This window comes from Bos mutus, chromosome 12 (genome assembly GCF_027580195.1).
Source record: "Bos mutus isolate GX-2022 chromosome 12, NWIPB_WYAK_1.1, whole genome shotgun sequence".
Taxonomy (NCBI): Eukaryota; Metazoa; Chordata; class Mammalia; order Artiodactyla; family Bovidae; genus Bos; species Bos mutus.
The window spans coordinates 11637651-11662096 of record NC_091628.1 but is presented as its reverse complement, the minus strand read 5'-3'; the positions used below and the strand labels follow the sequence as shown (position 1 = coordinate 11662096).

At 43.7% G+C, this 24446-nt stretch overlaps 1 protein-coding gene across 1 annotated transcript in view; it reads left to right on the top strand.

Annotated features, from left to right (window-relative positions):
- VWA8 (von Willebrand factor A domain containing 8) overlaps positions 1-23862 on the top strand; it is a 384198-nt gene extending 360336 nt beyond the window's left edge. Inside the window, exons 43-45 of the mRNA XM_070380245.1 lie at positions 17874-17972; positions 19012-19250; positions 22168-23862. Of these exons, the coding sequence (XP_070236346.1) occupies positions 17874-17972; positions 19012-19250; positions 22168-22276 (447 nt within the window). The 3' untranslated portion in view covers positions 22277-23862. The remainder of the gene's footprint in view (positions 1-17873; positions 17973-19011; positions 19251-22167) is intronic.
- Positions 23863-24446: the final 584 nt, after the last annotated feature.

The following is a 24446-nucleotide window of genomic DNA, read 5'->3' as shown; positions in this document are numbered from 1 at the left end:
TAAAATATCATGTTAGTTTCAGGTATGCAGCAAAGTGATTCATATATATATATATTCTTTTTCATATTCTTTTTTGTTATAGGTTATTACATGATACTGAGTGTAGTTCCCTGTTTTATACAGTAGGTCCTTGTTGCTTATCTATTTTATATATAGTGGTGTGTGTATGTTAATCCCATCCTCCTAATGTACTCCTCCCCTCATCCCTTTCCCCTTTGATAACCATAAGTTTGTATTCTGTGTGTATAACTCTCTTTCTGTTTTGGAAATAAGTTCATTTGGGTTTTTTTTTTTCTTTTTTAGATTCTACGTATAAGTGTTCTCGTATGATACTTGTCTTGGTCTGGCTTACTTCACTTAGTACAATAATAAGTTCATTTGGGTTTTTTTTTCTTTTTTAGATTCTGCATATAAGTGTTCTCATATGATACTTGTCTTGGTCTGGCTTACTTCACTTAGTACAATAATTTCTAGGTCCATTCATGTTGCTGCAGAAGGCATTATTTCATTCTTTTATGACTGAGTAATATTCCACTGTGTATGTACTTTTTTATGTCATATGGGTTTAACATTTTTAAGTAATTTAGGTCTTTGCTAGTATAAGATGGAGCATAATTCTTCAATCACGTGGACCACTGTGTTGAAGTAGATGGTTAGACATCCATTGTACCAGCATAAATCCCACCCATGTTTTAAAACCTTGGGTTCTGTGAATAATTAGATCAGCCCATTCACTTCTCTTGTGGATCTTAAAGCCCAGGGTACCTCAGCTCCCTTTGAGCTCCCTTTGAGTTACATGAAGATTTTAACTCCTCATAAACCACAGCAAACATTCCACAGTTAAAACCGGCATATTCATATATGTGGTGCGTGCATGCTCAGTCGTGTCCGACTCTTTACGACCCTGTGGACTAGCCCACGCGGTTCCTCTAGTCCGTGGGATTTTCCAGGCAAGAAGCAAGAATACTGGAGTGGGTTTTCATTTCCTTCTCCAGGGGATCTTCTGGACCCAAGGATCAAACTGGGGTTGCTGACAATTCCTGTCTTGGCAGGGAGATTCTTTTTGCCACTGAGCCACATGGGAAGCCCAGAGTTATCTAGATATTCATAGTTACCTAGAAAAAATTTTTCCATTAGAAAGAGGATTTCTATGTCTATGAGAATGGAACTGTTCTGTATGTGAAGCTACTTCTTGCAGATTTTTAGAAAGATTCAGTAGAAGTTCAGCAAGAAATGGACTGACAGAGTTCCCCAGGACTGGGTAAAGGTTGAGACAGAAGGCGGGAAGTGACCAAGCTAACAGGGAGGGAGCGTGTTGGACATTTCACTGCATCGCACATGCGGAATATATGGAGAGATTTGTGTTTGTCTAATTCTCACCGTTAAAAGTCTGTAATCTGGAAGAACAATTAGCCAAACTGGACATGTTGTACAAAAAAAGAAATAATATCAAAGAAACAAGCATTCACAAGATCTTGTTTTGTTTTGTTTCTGATTGACAATTAGAAAACAAATTGTTGGCACATGACCTGCTGAATTTCAGCTAAATTCAACAAAATTACAAGCGCTGATTGAGCACTTGCTAAGAGCAGTGGTCTTTCAGGTACAGCGTTGCCTGCCAACCTTGAGCTTGTAACCTTTCAAGGAAGACCTATAAAAATTAATTCTGATAGATGACTCCACAGAGGCATGCAGTAATAAAGACACAGCACAGCACACCTCTCCAGACACCCGCCTTTGGGGAACCATCCCCAAAGTAGTATTTTGCTCACAGTCTCTCTCTTTTTTTTTTTTTAGGGCTTTTCCCACCTTTTTTCTTTTTATTATTTGAAAAAAATTTATTGGGGCATAGTTTCTTTACAATGTTGTGTTCATTTCTACTGTACAGCAAAGTGATCAGCTATCTGTATACACATATCCCCTCTTTCGGCTTTCCTTCCTATTTAGATCACCACAGAGCACTGAGCAGAGCGTCTGTGCTATACGCTGGGTTCTCATTAGTTATCTATTTCACGTGTGCTTGCTAAGTCACTTCAGCCATGTTCAACTCTTTGTGACCCCGTGGACCATCGCATGCCAGGCTCCTTTCTCCATGGAATCCTCCAGGCAAGAATCCTGGAGTGGGTATCCATTTCCTTCTCCAGGTGATCGCCTTGATCCAGGGGTGGAACTCGCATCTCCTATGTCTCCTGCATTGGCAGGTGGGCTCTTCGCCACTAGGGCCACCGAAGCCCAGATAGATGATAATAAATAAGGAAACAAAGAACTCTTTCTTTGGAACAAAAAAGTATGATAAGGAACTGATAAGGAACAGAAAAGTATGGGATCTTCTAACTGGTTTCTTAGGGCTTGGGCATGGAGGAAACACTCAGAGGGTAGGAAGTGGTTCAAAATACAGAGCCCTTTCTTCTTCCATTGAGCATCAGAGCTGCAGTGAGCCACCCTTACTGACAAGAGTATCAATAGTGTAGGGGCTGCCCAGGTGACTCAGTGGTAAAAGAAACTGCCCTTCAATGCAAGAGCCACAGGAGTTGGATCCTGGGTCAGGATGATGCCCTGGAGGAAGAAATGACAACCTACCCCAGTATTCTTGCCTGGAAGGCTCCTCTGTAGTCCATGGGGTCGCAAAGAGTCGGACACGATGAGCACAGACACATGTCAATAGTGTGCACACATCAGTCCCAATCTGCCAGTTCATCTCCTCCCCCACTTCCCCTTTTGGTATCCCTACGTTTGTTCTCTACATCCGTGTCTCTATTTCTGCTCTGTAAATAAGATCACCTATGCCAGTCTTTTCAGATTCCACATATATGCGTTAATATACGGTACTTGTGAGGGTCTCTTCAATTGCCCCAACACTGTAAAGAATTTCCTCATTTTTTTAATCTGTGAAACTACAGAAATATTGAGAAGGTAACATAGTTATATTTGACTTTCTAAACATTTTTATTGAAATATACTTGATTTACTGACAAATCCAGGTGAAATTACAGGAAGACACTGAGATACAATAAAGGTCTTTCAGGGCTCGAAGCTTCATCGTGTTTTATGCTATTTGATTTTTAACAGGAAGTACTTTAATGGTTTTGATTTTGTGCATTTTCTTTTATACCCCTCACATTTACTACATCTAGTTCCTGCAGATGTCTTTTTAAGAGCACAGAAAGTCTTACGAAACTAGAAGGATTAAAGTCTTCACAACAGGAGAAAATCCTTACGATTTCACAAGATGAGCTCTCTGAGGAGAAGTGGTCCTTCACTGGGCATCTGGAGGGAGGGGGAGGGAAGTCAGGATGCGGAGGACTTCCGGTCCTGCGCCTGCAGACTCCTCACTGTGACCCTGCCCTTTAGAGCTGCGGTCACCTCACAGTTCACTCCCTCCAGTTTCCTCATTCCTCAGACCGGAAACCAAGACTCAGAGACTTTACGGGCTTGGCCCAGAGGCGGAAGGCTAGACTAGCCCAGGACGCTTCTCTTTGTTTTCCCTGTTTTGTTTTGTTTTTAAACTTTTCCCCTTTATTTCCAAATTTGTTTATTTTGAAAAAGGTTTCATCTACAAGAAAGTTGAAAGAACTGTAAGATGACCACCCGTGTGCCTTTGCTTAGATTCACCAAGTGATCCCTTTTTCCCTCATCCGCTTTATGTTCCTCTCTGAATATATACTCTTTTTATCCTCTCTGATGCATTGGAAAGTAAGTCCTAACTGTCATACTTCTTTATCTCTAAATACTTTACTATACTTCTGCTAAGAGTCAAGACATTCCCTAATATGATCTCAATATCATTATTACTTCTAAGAAAATCATCAATAATTTCATCATACTTATAATATGCAATCCATGTCTTTATTTATGCTTTGTAAATAAGATCATCTATACCAGTGTTTTCAGATTCCACATGTATGGGTTAATATATCATACTTGTTTTTCACTCTCTGACTTACTTCACTCTAGATGACAGTCTCTAGGTCCATTCTTGTCTACAAATGACCCAGTTTCGTTCCTTTTTATGGCTGAGTAATATTCTATTGTAAACACAGAGGTAGAGGACAGGTGTGTGGATGCTGAGGAGGGAGGGGGGATGAGTTGGGAGATTAGGATTAATATATATCCACTATTGATACTGTGTATAAAATAGAGACTAACGGGAACCTACTGGACAGCACAGGGAGCTGTATTCAGTGTTCCTTGGTGGCCTAGACAAGAAGGAATCCAAAGCAGAGGGGACACATGGAAACATGGGGCTGATCCGCTTTGTTGTGCAGCAGAAACTAGCACAGTGCTGCTGCTGCTGCTGCTGCTGCTGCTGCTGCTGCTAAGTCGCTTCAGTCGTGTCCGACTCTGTGCGACCCCGTAGACGGCAGCCCACCAGGCTCCTCCGTCCATGGGATTTTCCAGGCAAAAGTACTGGAGTTGGGTGCCATCGCCTGAGTGTTACTACACTCCAGTATATATTTTTAAATTATTCAGCCCTGTTCACTTTCCCCAACTATCCCAATGGTTGCCCTCCCTCCTGGGCTATGGAATATAAACCATCCCAATAGTTACTAACTATCTTTCTCAATCTGGGATTCGGTCGCAGTCCCCGCCTCATTTTTCGTGCCTGTCTTGTTAGCCCCTGGTAACCTGGGCCACTGCCTTTCCTGCCGCTGTCATTTTTCTTTTCGTGATGGCCACTCTCTAGAGACTCCAGATCATCTGTCCGGTAGAATATCCTGGATCTGTCGGCTACTTTATCTTGGTGTCATGTACCTCATCCCAATAGCCTCTATTCTCCAGAACTCCTGACAGGCTTCCCCCCGCAGTGGGTACACTGGAGACACTGTGTATAGCCTCCCCACCACCCCTGCCAGCATAACCAGGGTGCGAGTATCCACAGCTGCCCAGGCTCTGCTGGCACTCACCAGGCCTCCTTTGAAGAAGGCAAGCAGGTGGCGGGATGGAGCCTACGTGCATTCTGCAAGACCTTTCTCTGTGTATTATGAACTATGTTGAGATACAAGTAATGGGAGCACATAGTACACTGTGTAAAAGGCACAAAAGAAGTCAGGGTGAAGAATGAGCCTTTGCTCCCCTCTCTCAGCTCCCAGTTACCCTCCCTGCCAGTGGCCACAGTGGGCAGATTTTTTTTTTTTTTGGTACCTTCTCAGAGACATCTGATACATATACATCAAGTGACAGAGTCCCGTTCACTCGGTTCTGTATCTTTCTGGGGGGAGAAGAAGAGCCTCTTGATGAAAGTGAAAGAGGAGAGTGAAAAAGTTGGCTTAAAACTCAACATTCAGAAAACTAAGATCATGGCATCTGATCCCATCACTTAATGGCAAACAGCGAGAGACTTTATTTTTTTGGGCTCCAAAATCACTGCAGATGGTGGCTGCAGCCATGAAATTAAAAGACACTTGCTCCTTGGAAGAAAAGCTATGACCAACCTAGACAGCATATTAAAAAGCAGAGACATTACTTTGCCAACAAACGTCCGTCTAGTCAAAGCTATGGGTTTTCCAGTAGTCATATATGGATGTGAGAGTTGGATCATAAAGAAACCTTAATGCCGAAACTGATGCTTTTGAACTATGGTGTTGAAGAAGACTCTTGAGAGTCCCTTGGACTGCAAGGAGATCCAAGCAGTCCATCTTAAAGGAAATCAGTCCTGAATATTCATTGGAAGGACTGATGCTGAAGCTGAAACTCCAATACTTTGGCCACCTGTTGCGAAGAGCTGACTCATTGGAAAAGACCCTGATGCTGGAAAAGATTGAAGGCAGGAGGAGAAGGGAACGACAGAGGATGAGAGGGTTGGATGGCATCACTGACTCGATGGACATGAATTTGAGCGAGCTTTGGGAGTTGGTGATGGACAGGGAAGCCTGACATGCTACAGTCCATGGGGTGGCAAAGAGTCAGACATGACTGAGCAACTGAACTGAACTGAGAAGACCATTTTTAAAGTTTTTATTGAATTTGTTACAATGTTGGTTCTGTTTTATGTTTTGGTTTTTCGGCCAGGAGGCATGTGGGATTTTAGCTCCCCAACCAGGGATCGAACCTGCACCCCCTGCATTGGAAGGCATAGTCTTAACCACTGGACAGCCAGGGAAGTCCATGTTCTGTATCTTTATACTATGTGATCATATCCAACTCATTTAATCTCTCTGTACTTTGATGTTCTCTTCTCTGAAGGAAACATAAGGACTAGGAATAAGTAATGAAAGTGTGTCACTTAACAAATATAAAATGAGGCATGAGCAAATGACAGTTTTAGGAGTTCCTAGTGAAAATTATATATTCCATAGCCCAGGATGGCATTGCATGTGCTGTCATATGTTAGGAATTCAGCAGCATATGCTGAGCCTCCCTACTCCCCAGTTCCAGAAAGTTCTTTATGTTGTCTTCCTGCAGTTATACCTCCGTTGTAAGGCTCTCTAGTCTGTGTTTGCTTTAAAAACTTTGGAAGCCACTGGCCTGGCTCAGGGATCTGGACTCTTCCCACAGCCTCTCTCTTGGCCTCTGCTGTGTGTTTTCTTTGTCTTGGGCTCAGCTCCTGGGCTCTGGGTCTTTAGAGTCCAAATCCAAGTTGAAGCTGGGCTCAAACAGTAAAGAATCTGCCTGCAATGCAGCAGACCCAGGTTCGATCCCTGGGTTGGAAGATCCCCTGGAGGAGCTGGCAACCCACTCCAGGATTCTTGCCTGGAGAATCCCATGGACAGGGGAGCCTGGCGGGATACAGTCTTGGGGTCTTGACAAGTCAGACATGACTGAGCAACTAACACTTCACTTTCCACTTTTATTGCAGCTTAGCAAAATGCATAAGTAAGAATTACTGAGAAGGAAAGGACCTTTGAGCAAGAATGTCTGAAAAGAAAAAGTAATTCAGTGGCAGAACACGTTTCAGAGGCATCTGGAATTTTTTAAGTTTCTCATAATTGTTCTACGCACTGAGTTCAGTTATTCTCAGGAACCACTGAAGAAGGCTTAAGACAGGAGCAACATTATTTGCTAATAATCAGCATGCTGCTACTAAGTCACTTCAGTCATGTCTGACTCTATGCGACCCCGTGGATGTCAGCCCACCAGGCTCCCCCGCCCCTGGGATTCTCCAGGCAAGAACACTGGAGTGGGTTGCCATTGCCTTCTCCAATGCATGAAAGTGAAAAGTGAAAGTGAAGTCGCTCAGTCGTGTCTGACTCTTAGCGACCTCATGGACTGCAGCCCACCAGGCTCCTCGGTCCATGGGATTTTCCAGGCAAGAGTACTGGAGTGGGGTGCCATTGCCTTCTCCGAATAATCAGCATAAAGTCCTCTAATCTTATAACCAGCAGAATTTTTAATGGTCACCTAGCACTTAAACATTGGCCTGAAAAGTAGGGAGCCATTTCATTTAAGTCAGGAAGCGTTTTTTCCTTTACCTTCATTCCAGTTTGTTCCTCATGATTTCTCCAAGCCCTGGGAATATTTTCACTATAACCTTAAAGCAGATCACCTTTGCAAAAGCTCTTAATGCCTAATTTAATATTTTTTTCCTTCAAAATATTCAGTAACACCAGAAGTTAGGTATTTCTCTACTGAGCACTCAAATAGTGACACCAGAAAATAAGCTGAATTATTGAGAAGTTGAACTTGGAAAAAACCTCTCAAATGTAGTGTTTCCGTGGAGACATATAAATCACTTCTAAGACTGTGGTTTCATCTTTCTTCTTTTGGCTGCGCCGCACAGCTCGTGGGATCTTAGTTCCCCGATCAGAGACTGAACTCAGGCCACGGCAGAGAAAGCGCCAAGTCCTCATCACTAGACCACCAGGGAGGCTCCCTAACAGAGTAGGAGGAGCCCCTGAGGATGTCGGAGGGCGAAGGTGTGTGGACGGCACATTTTACCCCTTCCCCCTTCATCCCCAATTCCACCAAACCAATTCCACTTGTATTGATATTGTATGACGTTTCACAATCTGGGCTTTGTGCAATATTTCATTTGGAGAAAGAATTCCACTGCTTTAAAAATTTTTAGAGTTAGAAAACCGCTATTCTAGGGCCAACACTGGATCATTATTTCTTACAGATTGTGGAGGCATTCTTTTTGGGAATGAACAGTCATCCCCACCTAGACTTAGATGACTCACTCCCTTGACAGGAGAAAACAGGCACAGGTGTCCCTGTAACTAAGTGAAGCAGACTTTCTCGTTCCATTTCTTGGGTGGGCCCCCAGAATTCTCACAGGGTCTTGGGAGCAGAGAGGATCTTGAAAATTGTTTTCACCAGCCTCTGTTTTAAGATGAGAAAATAAAAATCTACATCCCAAAGTCACACAGCTAAACCGTAAACAGCCAGGATGTCTGACTCCCACTTCATGGCCTTTTCTTCATTCACGTTTTATTCCTTGTTCTTGCAGCCATATTATTTCTGCCCAATCGGTATACTTGGAAAGCTATAATTTAGGAGCAAATGAAATTAAAAGATGCTTACTCCTTGGAAGGAAAGTTATGACCAACCCAGATAGCATATGAAAAAGCAGAGACATTACTTTGCCAACAAAGGTCCGTCTAGTCAAGGCTATGGTTTTTCCAGTGGTCATGTATGGATGTGAGAGTTAGACTGTAAAGAAAGCTGAGCACCGAAGAAGTGATGCTTTGAACTGTGGTGTTGGAGAAGACTCCTGAGAGTCCCTTGGACTGCAAGGAGATCCAACCAGACCATTCTGAAGGAGATCAGCCCTGGGTGTTCATCGGAGGGAATGATGCTCAAGCTGAAACTCCAGTGCTTTGGCCACCTCATGGGAAGAGTTGACTCATTGGAAAAGACTCTGATGCTGGGAGGGATTGGGGGCAGGAGGAAAAGGGGATGACAGAGGATGAGATGGCTGGATGGCATCACCGACTTGATGGACGTGAGTCTGAATGAACTCCGGGAGATGGTGATGGACAGGGAGGCCTGGCGTGCTGCGATTCATGGGGTTGCAAAGAGTCGGACACGACTGAACTGAACTGAACTGAAGATCACTTAGAGTAGGAAATGGCAACTCACTTGAGTATTCTTTCCTGGAAATTTTCATGGACAGAGGAACCTGGCAGGCTATAGTCCTTGGGATCACAAAGAGTTGAACATAACTGGGTACACACAAGATCACCCTGCTTTATATGATTGCTTGTTTGTTCGTTTCTCCACTAGAATATAAGCTCCATGACTACCCTGCTCCTCAGTGAAACTCCAGTCCCTATAACAAAGCTGGAACAGACTTAGGCGTTTAGAAACTATTTGATGAATGACTGAATAACTGAATAAATAGAAGCTCATTGATATTTGCCTCTCTAGTGCATATGTACCATTTACATAAAGCACTCTTATCTTCTCCTCCGTCACCCAAAGGAGGTGTAGGAGACATACTTTTCTCAAAGATATCTTGGTCAGAAAGATGGGGAAAGGTGTGACTCAAACCAGCACCTGCTGGGAAAATTCCTTCTATCAAAAACTTAGTTCAGCATCTATCACTCTCCTTTTTCTAATATCTCAGGCATGTTTCACACATTTAGAAAGAGAAATCAATCATCAGCTCAGGCTTTGGATAAATTCTTTTTTTTTTTTTTTGGCTGTACCATGCAGCTTGCAGAATCTTAGCTCCTCAACCAGAGATTGAACCCAGGCCCATGGCAGTGGAAGCTCTGAGTCCTAACCACTGGAGCACCAAAGAATTCCCAAATGGACTTTTTTTCTACTTATTTATTATTTTTTTTGTCCACACCACATAGCTTGAGGGATTTTAGTTCCGTGACCAGGGATCAAGCCCTGGCAGTGGAAACACAGAGTCCCAACCACTGGGCCACCAGGGAATTTCCTGAATACATTCTTGCTGCTGCTTGGAAGTAAAAGTGAAGAAGGGTATACAGACTTCTCTAAGTCCATTCAGAGTTAAACAAGAATTCAGAATGGACTCAATCATAGATGTGAAAGTTCAAAAATCCTAGGTAAAGACTGGGACAGGCTAGAAGGGCGGGCAGTAGTTAGGGAACGGTTGTTTCTCTTCAGTAAAAGCATTGGACTTAGAGTACCTGGATTCAGATTCCACCTCCGCCACCACTAGATCTCTGACCTTAAGAAAGCCTGTTAATCTCTCTGAGCATAGATTTTTTTAATTTGGGAAATGATATTAAGAACACCAATCACAAAGGTGTGGAGAAAATCAGAATGAAATGAGATAGACAGAAGCACTTTGTAAACCATAACGTTGACATTATACTCACTAAATGTATTGTCCTAGCCTTTCAATGACCCTCTGAGATTAGGTGAAACAGAGATCATCCCTACTAGTCAGAGAGGCTCAGTGGTTTACAAGCACACAGGGTTAGAGGTCATCTAAGCCAGCATTATTTGTAATGTGGAAATAAGATTTGGAGGGGTTAAGTGACTCACCTAAGATCACAAAGCTTGTTAAAGTTGGAGCTAAGGCTAGAGTCTGTGACCTCCAGAACATCATTCTCTTTACACTGACTTCTCTATGAAAAGCTTAGCAGTAACTGATACTGTAGATCATTGTCTACACCCTAGAGTTCTGTTGGCACATCTCTTGACCTTTTTAATTATATTTATTGTCTAATCCTTGGCTGGTTGCCTGTCAGCAGTCCTACCTGAGAATGGTGTATTTGTAGGTCCAGAAGGAGATTAGAATTTCACATATTATCAGATCTCCAAAATAGCCTCAAATGATTGTCTCTTGCTACTTAAAATATAGAGATATGTGCTTAGTCACTTAGTCGTGTCCGACTCTTTGTGACACTGTGGGCTGTAGGCCGCTAGGCTCCTCTGTGTGTAGGGATTCTCCAGCAAGAATACTAGAGTGGGTTGTCATGCCCTCCTCCAGGGGATCTTCCCAACCCAGGGATTGAACCCAGATCTCCCACATTGCAGGCAGATTCTTTACCACCTGAGCCACCAGGGAAGCCCAACAGGTATAATAAAGCACAATTTCTCCTAAAGTTAGCAAATGATTATCCTTCCCAACAGAAATTTAAACACAAACCTTATTCATAAAAATGCTAGTAGCTCTTTGTTGGAAATAAAGCTTTTCTTTGCCATCTAAATATTATATTATAAATCATCCTTCTAATCTGATGATAAATTTTTGTGTCTTGGACCGAAACTCAGCATTTGTTTTCATTTTTTTCCTGGCTTTCTCTGAACAAATGAGATTTGCAAAAGAAAATATAGCAAAAGGGTATTTAAACAAGTTTCTAAAGCAAAAAAAGTATTAAAATCGGTCCTCTCTAGTTAAGACTTTTCTTTACTGCTGTGGTTTAATGTTTATGTTGGATGTTAAATGCAGGACTCTGCAGAGGTTTAAGGGAGGCTCTGAAAAGTGGAGAAATCATGATCACAAAAATTTTGAGCTACTTAGAAAAAGTTGTGGTCTAAATGTTAGGCAGAAAAACAGAAAGAAAATAAATGTTAGACGGTCGACAGCAACAATGAGGTCCTTGTTTAGTGAGGTCTATGAGTCCTGCCTGGAAGCCGGTGTGAGACCCTGTCTGTCCCGACGAGCGATGGACTGGGTAAGTGGCAGAATCAGGTGGTAGAAACGGATGAGTTCTTATACTTTTTCCTTTCACCCAGACGATTTTGAGGATTAGCAAACTACTCTCTATAAAGTGTGTTGGGATCCTTGGAGAGCAGATCCCAGATAATTACGACATAGAAAGATGGTTTTTCATGGAAGCTTAACATGATCCCCAGTAACGCCAGTGAATGCTTCACATTTGGATGTACTTTGAATTCCTCTCAAGCATTTTATTTACTTTGGACCCAGAAGAATCCCCAAGCCCGTTTGGAAGATGAGAACCAGAGCCTGCAAGCTATTTTAAAAGCCTCATCCTGTCCTTTAGGCGTGTCTTCTCAGCCTTTGTAATACCAGCTAGACACAGGCAAAGGCAGCCCTTTCTGCAAACTGCACTTTCCTTACTGCGAATAAAGGGAGGGAGGGAGGAGGGAGGAAGGTGTGCAGCTCACCTGTCTATCTCATTTACCCGAAAAAGTATAGAATGCTTTTTTTCTCCTGGGCAAATAATTAAGTGATAGATCGATCAAATGATAGACTGTTTTGTGACTAAATGTTTGTGGAGGTTCAGTCAATCAGTATCTGTTTTTGTTAAGAAACATCCAACAATTCATTTGACTACTATTTTTTTTTATAGTTTTTTAAATTTTTTTGTTTGTTTTTCTTTTGGCTGCACTGGGTCTTCGTTGTTCTGCAGGCTTTTTCCCGTTGCGAAGAGCAGGGACTGCGCTCTAGTTGCAGTCCCAGGACTTCTCATTATGATGGCCTCTCTTGCTGTGAGCCAGGCTCCGGGGCGCTCGGGCCTCAGTAGCTGCGGCTCTCGGGGTCAGTAGTTGTGGCTTGTAGTCTCCGAGCACAGACTCAGGAGTTGTGACACAGGGGCTTAATTGCTCCAGGGCACGTGGGATCTTCCGGGGCCTGGGACCCAACCTGTGTCCCCCTGCGTCGGCAGGCGGATTCTTTACCCCTGAGTCGCCAGGGAAGCCTGACTACTATTTGTTTAATAATTAACTAGCAAGTTTTTCCCTTCCAGTGACCAGTTGTGGCAACCCTGTAAGCAGACCACATGGTCAAATAGTTATTTATATAGTATCACCCATCGTCATCTGGTCAGTAAGATATTTAACCATCAGTTAAAAGGAGAAGAAAAAGTCAAATATGTATTTATAGCCCTATCATCTGAGCCAAATAAGAGAAACTTACTTCTGCTTCTAGGAACTGATCTTAACCCGTCATGTGTAAGATTCCCGTTTTAACAGATTACTTCACAGCCCTATGATGAGAGCAGTTTGCCTGGCCAGCGGTGGTTTAGTCGCTCAGCTGTGTCTGACTCTTGTGATCCGATGGACTGCAGCCCGTCAGACTCCTCTGTCCGTGGGATGTTCCAGGCAAGAGTACTGCTGTGGTCGCCATTGTTCTCCATTTAGAACAGTTGCTGCCGTGACCATCGTCAGTCAGTCTGGACGGGGCCTGGCGCTTGCGTCCCTGGAGGAATTGTGCAGGTTTTCTCCACATCTAGGCCAGTCCTCGTGCTGAGCTCTTGGTGACCGTGGTCAGGCATATACTGAAGCCAGCACTCCATCGTCCAGGGCTGTGCTGCCTTTAGGTTTTAAATTTTGCCACCTTTTCACGACAATGACAGCAAACTAGATACAGAGATTTTTTTTTTTTCCATATATGGAATTTGTTATATCCCTGGAAAGCGTTCCTTACCAAGCTTTTTTAGTGGATCGGCAAATTTCCCCCAATATTCTTTCATATCATCCTTTGTATTTTTAATAAAACACTCTAAAATCAGGCACAGACTAATGTCCTGCCCTGGCCCTCCTCTGAGCATGCCCTTCCATTGAGGGAAGAGTCTGTGGGGCCAGTGGAGCAAGCCCACTTAGATTCTGTGTCTAGAACCTACTCCCAGTTCCTGGGATCCCCAGCTGTCTTGCTTGGGTGACCCCAAGTCTGTTTCTTGGGCGTCTTTCTTAGGTCCATCTTCCTGGGCCAGACTGGCCAACGGTGTGCACAGCCAGCACTGTGAGGACAGAAAAGTGTGATGGCATGTGGACACGAGGACCGGGTGTCCACACACATGCCTGTGAGCCCCTCGAGGTGGGGACAGAGCCAGCTACAGAGAGAAGGATGTGGGCTGCAAGCCAGGGGCCAGTCCTGCCCACACCGCCGTGTTCTAGCACGGAGCTTTGAGAATCCAAGTGTTTGGAATTTGACCCTGGCTTTCCAGGTCATTATAATGTCTATTTATCAAAGTAGAGGAAGAACATACTTTATTTAGCAATTTTCAGCCTGATTTATGGGCTTCCCTGGTGGTTCAGACGGTAAAGAATCTGCCTGTGATACAGGAGACCATGATTTATAGCTTTTAAATAGACATCCTATATGGGCCTTCATTTGTCCACTTATCCCTTCAATTGTATACTTGTCTCTGTCCACTCTTATCCTCTCTGCCTTGCTTTTAGTCTCAGGAAAAACGTGTCCTTCCCCTCTCTCCAAACTTGGCCCTCTGACCGTGACCCTGATCTCTCCCCACCGCCTCCTTTCTTGTTGTTGGTCAGTCACTCCATCATGTCTGACTCATGAACGACCACATGAACGGCAGCACGCCAGACTTCTTTGTCCTTCACTATGCTTAAACTCACAGCCATCGAGTCGGTGATGCCATCCAACCATCTCATCCTCTGTCACCCCCTTCTCCTCCTGCCCTCAATCTTTCCCAGCATCAGGGTCTTTTCCAATGAGTCGTCTCCTCTCTTTATAGCCAATGAGGTGCCAATGAAATGTAGGCACCTCTCCCCAAACACCTGTCTAGATGCTGTTCTATTTTTGTCTCATACCACAAACCTTTTACTGAAATTGTGCCCCCGAAGGCCTCCAGTGATTCTCTGCGCAGGGGTCATTAGTCACCCTGCTCCTGGCTGGCCGTGGTGAATGTCACTCAGCACAGTTGCACAGCCGCTTCTGAGCCATGCACACTGATTTCCAGGGCCATTCTGGGTACTCTGCATCCGCCACTTCTCTTTCACATCTTCTTCACTCCACCCTGGGTCTTCCACCTCAACGAGGAGGGTGCCCCCCAAGACTTGGTTGGGGCCCTCTGCTCTTCTCTTTCTGTGTAGTCACCCTTGAGAGTCACACTGACCCCTCCTGAGGGTGACAGCCACATCGCAGACGACAAGAAATAGGTTTCTTCTCTGATGTCTCCCAAATGCACAGTTCCAGCATGTCTAGAATAGAACTCATCTCCCCCCTGTAACCTGACTGCCTTCTGACTCCTTATTTTTGCATAAAAATTATTTCAACAGAGAATGTTCTACTTTTCATTTTAAATGCCATGATTTCAGTTATGTTATGGGTTGTTTTTGTCAGCTAGCTTGGGTTAACCACCATGTATCACATGAGTGCTGGGAGGGAAAAAAATGCATTCCAGCTTCTAAAGAACTTATTTGTGAAAGAATGTAGCGCACATGGGAAAGGAAAGCTTCTTAATTTCCAAACTTGATTGCAAACTCTCTCAAAGCATTTCAACAATAAACACACCAGGCCTACTCGTAGATAATAAAATGTGTTAAGATGAATAAGATACAGCCTTGCCCTCAAAAAACTCACCAGATATAAAAGAATAGACATGAAAGAAATCATTGCATTCCCCTCAACACCTTAGGACTTCCCTCAATGCAGGAGACCCGGGTTTGGTCCCTGGATCGGAAAGATCCCCTGGAGAAGGAAATGACAACCCACTCCAGTATTCTAGCTTGGAGAATCTCATGGACAGAGGAGCCTGGTGGGCTACAGTCCAAGGGGTCACAAAGAGTCAGACGTGACTGAGCTACTAACACTTTCAACACCTTAAGTGGTGTTTTGCATGTGGTAGGTGTTCAAAAGACAGCTATTGACTGATGGTGACTAGATAGTAGTGATTCTTAAGTATTTTGACCCATAGCATTCCAGGATCTTTCCAACCCAGGGATCGAATCTGGGTCTCCTGCATTGCAGGCTTTACCATCTGAGCCACCAGGGAAGCCCGTAGCACTCCAAGGAATCCCTAAGATATTTGGCCCAGACCCATACCCAGAATTTTCTTTTCAGATCCCCCAGTTGCTCAAATACCCTGAGGTCTATTCCAATCCTTATATCAGTATCACAAAAAACTCTTAGAGGAAAATGAGAGGAGAAAGGGAATTTAGGGGCAAACCCCACAATTGGAGAGAACCACCTTGCTCCAATTACAGTTGCCTCAATTCCCAAACTTCTTCCCAAATTCTGTAAAAATGCAATACCCTGTCTCAATTCCAGCCTTTTCTCAACAGACAAGACTTTCTCTTGTGCATTGTGACAGAGCAAATTTAAAAGGTATTTGCTAAACTGAAAAATCTCTGCCATGCACTATTAAATAGAAAAGCAGATTATAAAATCACACGGTCAGTGTTATCCATTAGTTAAAAATCATGTTGATGCTGACGTGTGTGTGTGAACTTATATAAGAAAACATTAACAGAAGTTACCTTTCAGTAATGGGATCATGGATAATTTTTACTTCTTTGTTGTTATAGTTAGTTCCTAACTTGTATCCAACTCTTTGCAACCCCATGGACTTCAGCATGCCAGGCTCCTCTGTCCTCCACCAGCTCCCAGAGCTTGCTCAAGCTCCTGTCCATTAGTCAGTGATGCCATCCAGCCATCACATCCTCTGCCACCCCCTTCTCCCTTCGCCCGCCATCTTTCCCAGCATCGGGGTCTTTTCCAATGAGTCAGCTCTTCACATCAGGTGGCCAAAGTATTGGAGCTTCACCTTCAGTCCTTCCAATGAATATTCAGGGTTGATCTTCTTTAGGATGGACCGGTTTGATCTTGCTGTCCAAGGGACTCTCAAGAGTCTTCTCCAGCACCACAGTTTGAAAACTTCACTTCTTCAGTGCTCAGTCTTCTTTAGGGTCCAGCTCTCACATGTGTACATGACTACTGGAAAAACCATAGCTTTGCCTATAAGGACCTTTGTCAGCAAACTGATATCTCTGCTTTTTAATACACTGTCTAGGTTTGTCATAGCTTTTCTTCCAAGGAGCAAGCGTCTTTGAATTTCATGGCTACAATCGCTGTCCACAGTGATTTTGGAGCCCAAAAATATAAAGTCTGTCACTGCTTCCACTTTTCCCCCTTCTGTTTGCCGTGAAGTGATGGGACCAGGTGCCATTATCTTAGTTCTTTGAATGTTGAATTTTAAGTCAGCTTTTTCTCTCTCCTCTTTCACCCTCATTGAGAGGCTCTTTAGTTCTCTTCACTTTCTGTTTTGTGCTTTTCTGTAATTTCTACAGTGAATATATTCCACTTTTGTGTTCAGGAAAAAAAAAAGGTATGTGTAATAGTTTTCTACTGCTGTGTAACTAATTACCATAGACTTAGCTTCTTAAAGCAATGCTTGTTAAAGTCATAGTTCTGTAGTTGAGAATTCCAGGCAGGCTCAGTTGAGTTCTCTGCTTAGAATCTTACAAGGCTGAAATCAGGATGTCAGCCAGCCTGGGCTCTTACTCAAAGGCTCTGGTAAAGAATCTGCTTCCAAGCCCATTCAAACTGGCAGAATTTGGTTCCTTGAGGTTGTAGAACTGAGGTCCCTGTTTCAGTGCTGGCTTTTAGGCAGGGTCATTCCTAGATGTGTGATTCTTGGGGTCCTGCTCTGTGGTGCCCACCATCTAGACCACAGATAACTCCCACATATCAAATTTCCCCACACTCAAATCTCTCTGTCTTTCCCTTCTACTATCAGCAAGAAAAAAAATCTCTCTACTTTTTAAGGGCTCATGTGATTAAATTAGGCCCATCCGGATAATCTTTGTTTTGATCAACTCGGAGCCAGATGATTCGTAACCTTAATTACATCTGCAGAATCCCTTTGGCCTCCTTACATAACATAATCATGAGGTCCTGCCCACATCTAAGGGGAGAAGACTGTACAGGTCGTATATACCGGGGGGGGGTGCTGTGCGCAGGAATCTTGGAGGCCACCTTAGAATTCTGCCTACTGACACTGTGGGGTATGTGTGTACATATGTGTATGTTTTGTGAAGCTCTCTCCCTGAAAGTTAAGAACGGAATTCTTGATAGCCCCTGAAGCCCTCCTCATACTCTCTCCCTGCGGCTGGAGAGCAGAGATCAATGAAAATGGACTGGAACGGAAGGAGCATGGACTTTTTTTGCCTTTGTTGGTAAACACCCACAGACTTAGGTTTGGCAGTTCTGGGCAATAACAAAACAAAGTTGGAAGCTTTATAGGCCCAGTGACCATTTTTTAGTGGACAGAGGATTCTAAATCTGATTCTCTTGCCTGTAGTATGACGTCGCTGGACACTCTGGAGATGGATACAACATTGGTCTAGTTCCAATTAACAAAATCCCCAAGGACAATAAGCAAAGACTAGAAATTCTCAAGGTAAATGCATTCAATTACCTCTATATTAAGAAACCTTCCACCAGATTAGGTAAAGTATCTACTGGCCACTGAAAAGATTCACTGAAGAAGCAGCAGCTAACTGGAAGCAAAAAGACTTTCTGTTTCACAGAAATTTAAGCATTAATATGAGAAAGCACTTATCATGCCGAAATTCCTGGTCTACACCATACAAAATTTAAACTTTGTTCCTATGTATTTTTAGGGGACTCAGGTTAGTATCAGGATCTACAGCCTGTATTCTATAGAGTTCTTCTGAGCTCCTACATATTTCAGAAGGAAAAGAAGGACTCCTTCTAGAGTACTCTCTAACCCCAATTTTATGTATTTCTTAGTATTTTTCTAACAATAAATTCAGTTTCACATACTTAGATCTACAGTAGAAACACACTCATCGTGTTTATCAGAGTAAATTTCCTCCATTCCTATTAAGTACAGTGCTTAGTATTATAATTTTGTTTATTGGAAACCCAAGCCATTCCTTATTTTTCTCCTGTGTTATCTCCATTCTCCCATGTGACACCAAGCTTCATATCTTCTTACATTTCCTGACATTTTTTTTAAGGCTTTTTGGATTTTTGTTTGTTTGCTTTTATTGGCTGTGCTGGGTCTTCACTGCAGTGTGAAGACTCAGTAGTAGCTGTGTGTCCCCTCCTTACCCCCCAGCATGGGGGATCATAGTTCCTCAGCCAGGGATGGAACCCACGTCCCCTGCACTGGAAGGCAGATTCTTAACCACTGGACCACCAGGGAAATCCCTACATATTCTCACTTTAAATGGCAGCTTGAGTTTTAAAAATCAGTGCCGACTGGGATCATTTTGGAACATTTCCTGTTTTAATGAAAGACTTGACCACACCCAGATGTCACTGTGTACTGTTGTGGGTCTCACGTGCAAATTACATGGAACTCGCTCAGAGCATTTGTGCTTTCTCACTGTCAATAGAAAAATCGTGTTTGGGGTTTTTTTCTTTAAAGAAAGCTTCTCATTGGTGGCTTTTGTGCCATGTCTTACCCCCAGACTATGCACGCCCACGCTCAGTTCTGCATGAGTGGGGACCACACCTTAGAGGGGACAGAACATGCCATCAAGGAAATCGTCAAAGAAGAAGCTGATGAGTACTTCGTCATTGTCTTAAGTGATGCCAACCTGTCTCGCTATGGAATACACCCCGCCAAGTTTGCCCAGATCCTGACAAGCAGCCCTCAAGTAAACGCTTTCGCCATCTTTATTGGATCTTTAGGCGATCAAGCAGCCCGGTAAGTGTCACCTTAGGGCACAGCAGAGGGCAAGGGTAGAGAGGTCTGAGTAGCTGACACGCGCTGGTTCACAGGCTTCCCGTCGTCGGGGGTGGTGGGGGGCATGGGGAGAAACAGAAGCCAGAGCGGCTGCCTCAAGCAGCTGACAGTCTGGGTGAGGGAATGGGATCTTCTACCTTATATTTAGATGAGCAGCAATACGTTATTTATTTTTCAGCTTATATTTAACCAACAATAAAATAAATAGCAAATTGATTTGTCTACCAATAAAATTAAGCAGTATTTTATACATTTTGCCTTTTACATCAAGGTGTCAAGCTCAGTTCATGCTCAAATCATATTCAAGTAACAAGCATCTACTATTTTTGTAGCATCAGAGATTAGGGATGTGTGTCTCTACATTGTATTTAGACATACTAGACATGTGTGCATTCGTGCTGAGTCACTTCAATTATGTCTGACTCTTTGCGATCCTGTGGACTGTAGCCCTCCAGGCTCCTCTGTCCATGGGCTTCTCCAGGCAAGAATACTGGACTGGGTAGCCATTTCCTTCTCCAGGAGATCTTCCCGACCCAGGGATCAAACCCACATCTCCTGTGGCTCCTACATAGCAGGCAGATTCTTTACCACTGAGCCACCAGGGAAGCCCAACATACACACACATACACGTAAATAAGATCTAATGTGTGTGTCTACATAGCTATAGACTGGGGAAGGCAACGGCACCCACTCCAGTACTCTTGCCTGAAAAATCCCATGGATGGGAGATGGGAGATGGGATGGGGATGGGAGATGAGATGCGGATGGGAGAGCCTGGCAGGCTACAGTCCATGGGGTCACAAAGACTCGGACACGACTGAGCGACTTGACCATGGCACATATATATATATATACTACTGCTGCTAAGTCACTTCAGTCGTGTCCGACTCTGTGCGACCCCATAGACAGCAGCCCACCAGGCTCCTCCGTCCATGGGATTTTCCAGGCAAGAGTACTGGAGTGGGGTGCCATTGCCTTCTCCGATATATATATATATATAAAAACATAGACAGATAATCTTCCTTCTTGTATTTCTCCTTCATGTATGTCTGTATCTATAGTAAGATGCTACACTAAATATGCTGAATATTCAGTAGAGAGACTTATGGTCAGATAATAAATACTATCATGGATCATCTGAAAGGAGAGATCTGGAAACATTTTCGTTTCTTAAACACACTAACATTTATCTTTCTGAATTACAGACAGAAATGGTTTTTCTCTACTTAAAGTACTTATAAGGAGCAGAAAACACAATTGAAAGTATCTTTCCTCAAAAGAGAAAATAAAATCCTGCCTACATCACAAGAGCCCACATGCCCTTTTGTTTCTCCACCTCTTTTACCTGTCTCACCCTATGGTACAGAGTCCTGGGAAGTGAAAGTTGCTCAGTCGTGTCCGACTCTTTGCAACCCCATGGACTATGCAGCCTGTGGACTTCTCCAGGCCAGAACACTGGAGTGGGTAGCCTTTCCCTTCTCCAGGGGCTCTTCCCAACCCAGGGATCGAACATAGGTCTCCTGCATTGTGGGCAGATTCTTTACCAGCTGAGCCCCAAGGGAAGCCCAGGAATACTGGAGTGGGTAGCCTATCCCTTCTCCAGCAGATCTTCCTGACCCAGGAATCGAACCAGGGTCTCCTGCATTGCAGGCAGATTCTTTACCAACTGAGCTGTCAGGGAAGCCCACAGAGTCCTGGACAGACTAGGAAATGGTTTAGGGTCCAAAGTTCTGACATATTTTTCTCTTCCCTTTGATTTGCTGTAGGATTTCAGGGCACGGCTAAGAACAGACTTAATACCACATAACTACAGTCGCGTTATTACAAATGACTTCACATCTCTCTCAGTTGCGCGTGTTAGCCTCTTTGAGAACTTCCATGTCCTCAAATGCAGACCATGCCTTTTCCGCTTAGACTGTCTTCAGGCCCAGCCCAGGATGAATCCAGACGGCAAGCTCAACAAATACTGTTTGAGCTGAAATAGCTATTTTGTCTTTCTAGTGAACAGATCCTGTTTGAACACTTAAGAAAGCACAATAATACCCTTGTGGTTTCCTGGGGAAATGATCCAACATCCACTGGCAGGAGATACATTGTAGAATTAGCTGGTCTACCAGGCATGCCAAATGCATGATACTGCACAGGAGAGTGGACTTGTATTAATGTCATTCCAAAACCAAACTCTGCTGGCACAGTGAAAGGAGGCGTTCTTTGGGATAGAGCTGTGTCTTGTACTTTTACTGCCTCCAAAAATGGCCCTTTGTTCCGAATGATAACTTGGCATTTAAAATATTTAACATAAGCCCATATAACCTCAGTGTCATCAAAGCAGGCATTGCGTAAGTCAGATTATGTTTCACATTGTATGATGTGGGGCAGAAAAGAGAAAGGGAGAGAGAGGAGAGAGAGAACGCAAGAGGAAGAGAGAAAGAACCAGTTGAGGTTTGGCTGGGCAGCTTTTCTTGAAGCCTGTTTTTCTAAGGCAGGAAGGCAGTTAGTAGGACAGTGTGAGGCCAACACGTTCTCTGAATCTAGGTGAGCTAGTCCCAGATTGATCCTGAGGGCTCTGTTCTGCCAAGGGAATATAAAATACCAGGAAACGACCATCATAAAAGGGAGAGCATTTTTTTCCTTGCAAATTCCCCAATTTTCTCACTGAAAAGACCTTTCTTTCGGTTCAGTGCTTCCAGCAAGCCTCTCTCTGTAGCTCTCTGTTGCCTAGCAACAGCCAGTTCCACTGCAAGCAGGGGCAAGATATTAAAAAGTGAGAAGTTCCCTTCCCAAGAAACCATTCGGATGCTGAGGTCTGCAGAGGCCGGAGGTGAAGGGGGCACCCTGGTTTGCGATGGTAATTTTCTTTCCCCATGCATCCTGACAGGCTTCAGAGAACTCTACCAGCAGGCCGGTCTTTTGTTGCCATGGACACCAAGGACATCCCTCAGATTTTACAACAGATTTTCACCTCCACCATGCTGTCCAGTGTTTAAGAAGTGCCCTTATCACCCTGATGACCCTGGGATTTGAAATAAGATACAAAGAAAGAGTATCCTGAAGAAAAGAAGAGGTCTATCCAGTGTCTGCGTGCAATGACCGGGTAATTCTGACATTCCTGAGCCTTCCTGCACTTGCTAAGTAATCAGAATTCAGAGAAGCAGCCAGAGTGAGGCCCGCGCACCACTGATCTGTGATCACTAGAGGAAGCGGGTTGACCTGCATTATGTGAAAGGCCAGGGTTAAAGGAAGGTGGTTTGCGAATGGTGGAGCATGGTCTGTTTCCAAAACCCTGAGGGATGAAGAGGACCTTGCTGTTGCCTTAATGCATCACCTGGTCACTTAGGATAAAAAAAAGTGACCGTGGTAAACGAAGCCTTTGATGCCACATTCTGACACTGGAATGCAGCTCTATGCAAACCCACTGAATCCGCTCCTGTTCAGTAATTATTTTTATTTTTTTTCCTCCGCTCTGTATTGCCCAAGAAACAATGATTTGATAGTATTCAACCCACTCAAAAGTCCTTTCAACAGCAGTATTCTATAAAAGGTTGGGTTTTCTCAATAATTTCATTGTCTTAGCCAAAACCAAAAGGAATTGAAAGATCCCTGGAGTGCTCCCTTTCCCATGTGACTTTTAAAAGGCTTTTTAAGGAATAAAGAGCAAATGCTGCTGGGATCAGGAGGATAAAGGATGTCTTGCCTTGAGTTTCCTGTCTCTTCTCCTTCAGGGCTTCTCAGAGTTTCACAGTCCTCCATTTTGGTGTCCAAAATGTCGTACCTCCAAATGCTTATTGTTTTTTTACATAAAACAAAGTGAAAACAAGGCACTATGTTTGAGCTGAATGGTAACTGGAGATTTCTTTAGCTATTTAAAAAGCAGCCTCGTTCCTTTTTTTAAAATTCATTTCTAACTGGAGGATAATTGCTTTACGATGTTGTGTTGGTTCCTGCCGTACAACAGTGTGAACGAGCATTAAGAATCATATATCCCCTCCTTCATGAGCCTCCCTCCCACCCTACCCCCACCCCACCCCTCTAGGCCATCACCGAGCTCCAGGTCGGGCTCCCTGTCACACAGCACATTCCAACTTGCTGTTCACTCACTCGGTCACGTCTGACTCTTTGAAACCCTGTGGTCCCAGCACGCCGGGCTTCCGTGTCCTTCGCCGTCTCGCGGAGCTTGCCCAGACTCGTGCCCATCGGTCAGTGATGCGTCCGAACCCCACTAGCTGCCCATGGCAGTGTGTTTCTGCCAATGCTTCTCCCTCAGCCCGCCCCACCCTCTCCCCACTGTGTCCATGCGTGTGTTCTCTATTCCTGCCCTGTGAATCGGTTCATCGGTACTATTTTTCTGGATTCCATATATATGTGTTAATACATGGTATTTGTTTTTCTCTTTCTGATTTACTTCACCCTGTGTAACAGGTCCATCCATCTCAGCTCAACTGACTCAAATTTGTTTCTTTTTATAAGCCTCATTTTTTTTTATTTCCCCAAAATGTACCTCATTCCCACCCTCTCTTGGGCTGACCTTTACTTATCAACAGGCTCGATGTCCAGTGTTTTTTGTTTTTTTTTTTTTTTTAAATCAAATGTTCCAGCAGAAGTCAGCCTCTTTTCAACCATGTAATAAAAGTTTCTCTTCATCACTGATGGCAAAGTCCAAAATGCTGGGAGCGCCAATATGCGTGTGCTTTCTTATGACCAGCTGAAAAGACTAGTCTTCTTATTAATGTTATCTTATTCACCCCTACATGGTGGGAACTGTACAGTTCATTTCATTTAATTAATTACAGCAAAGAAATGATGACCCTCATGTGTTTCACCACCCCATCTCCCTACCAAAGAAATAACAGCAATCAGCAGCTATTCCCATGCGGTACTGCCCAGCCAGTTTGCATGGCTTGTCTTGTTTCTCGAGACAGACGCCTGCTGTGTGTATTGACTCATCCAATGATGCAAACGATTTCAATCCAATAAGTATCTTTTAAAATACAGTTGCATTAATAACAGGAATAACGATAATAATAAGAATGGCAGCTAGCATTTACTGATCACTATGTACCACGTATGCTAAGCGATTTCATACATTACTCCTTTCAGTTATCCCAACAATGCATGTAAAATAGGTTACTTTTTAACCTCATTTTACAGATAAAAGAA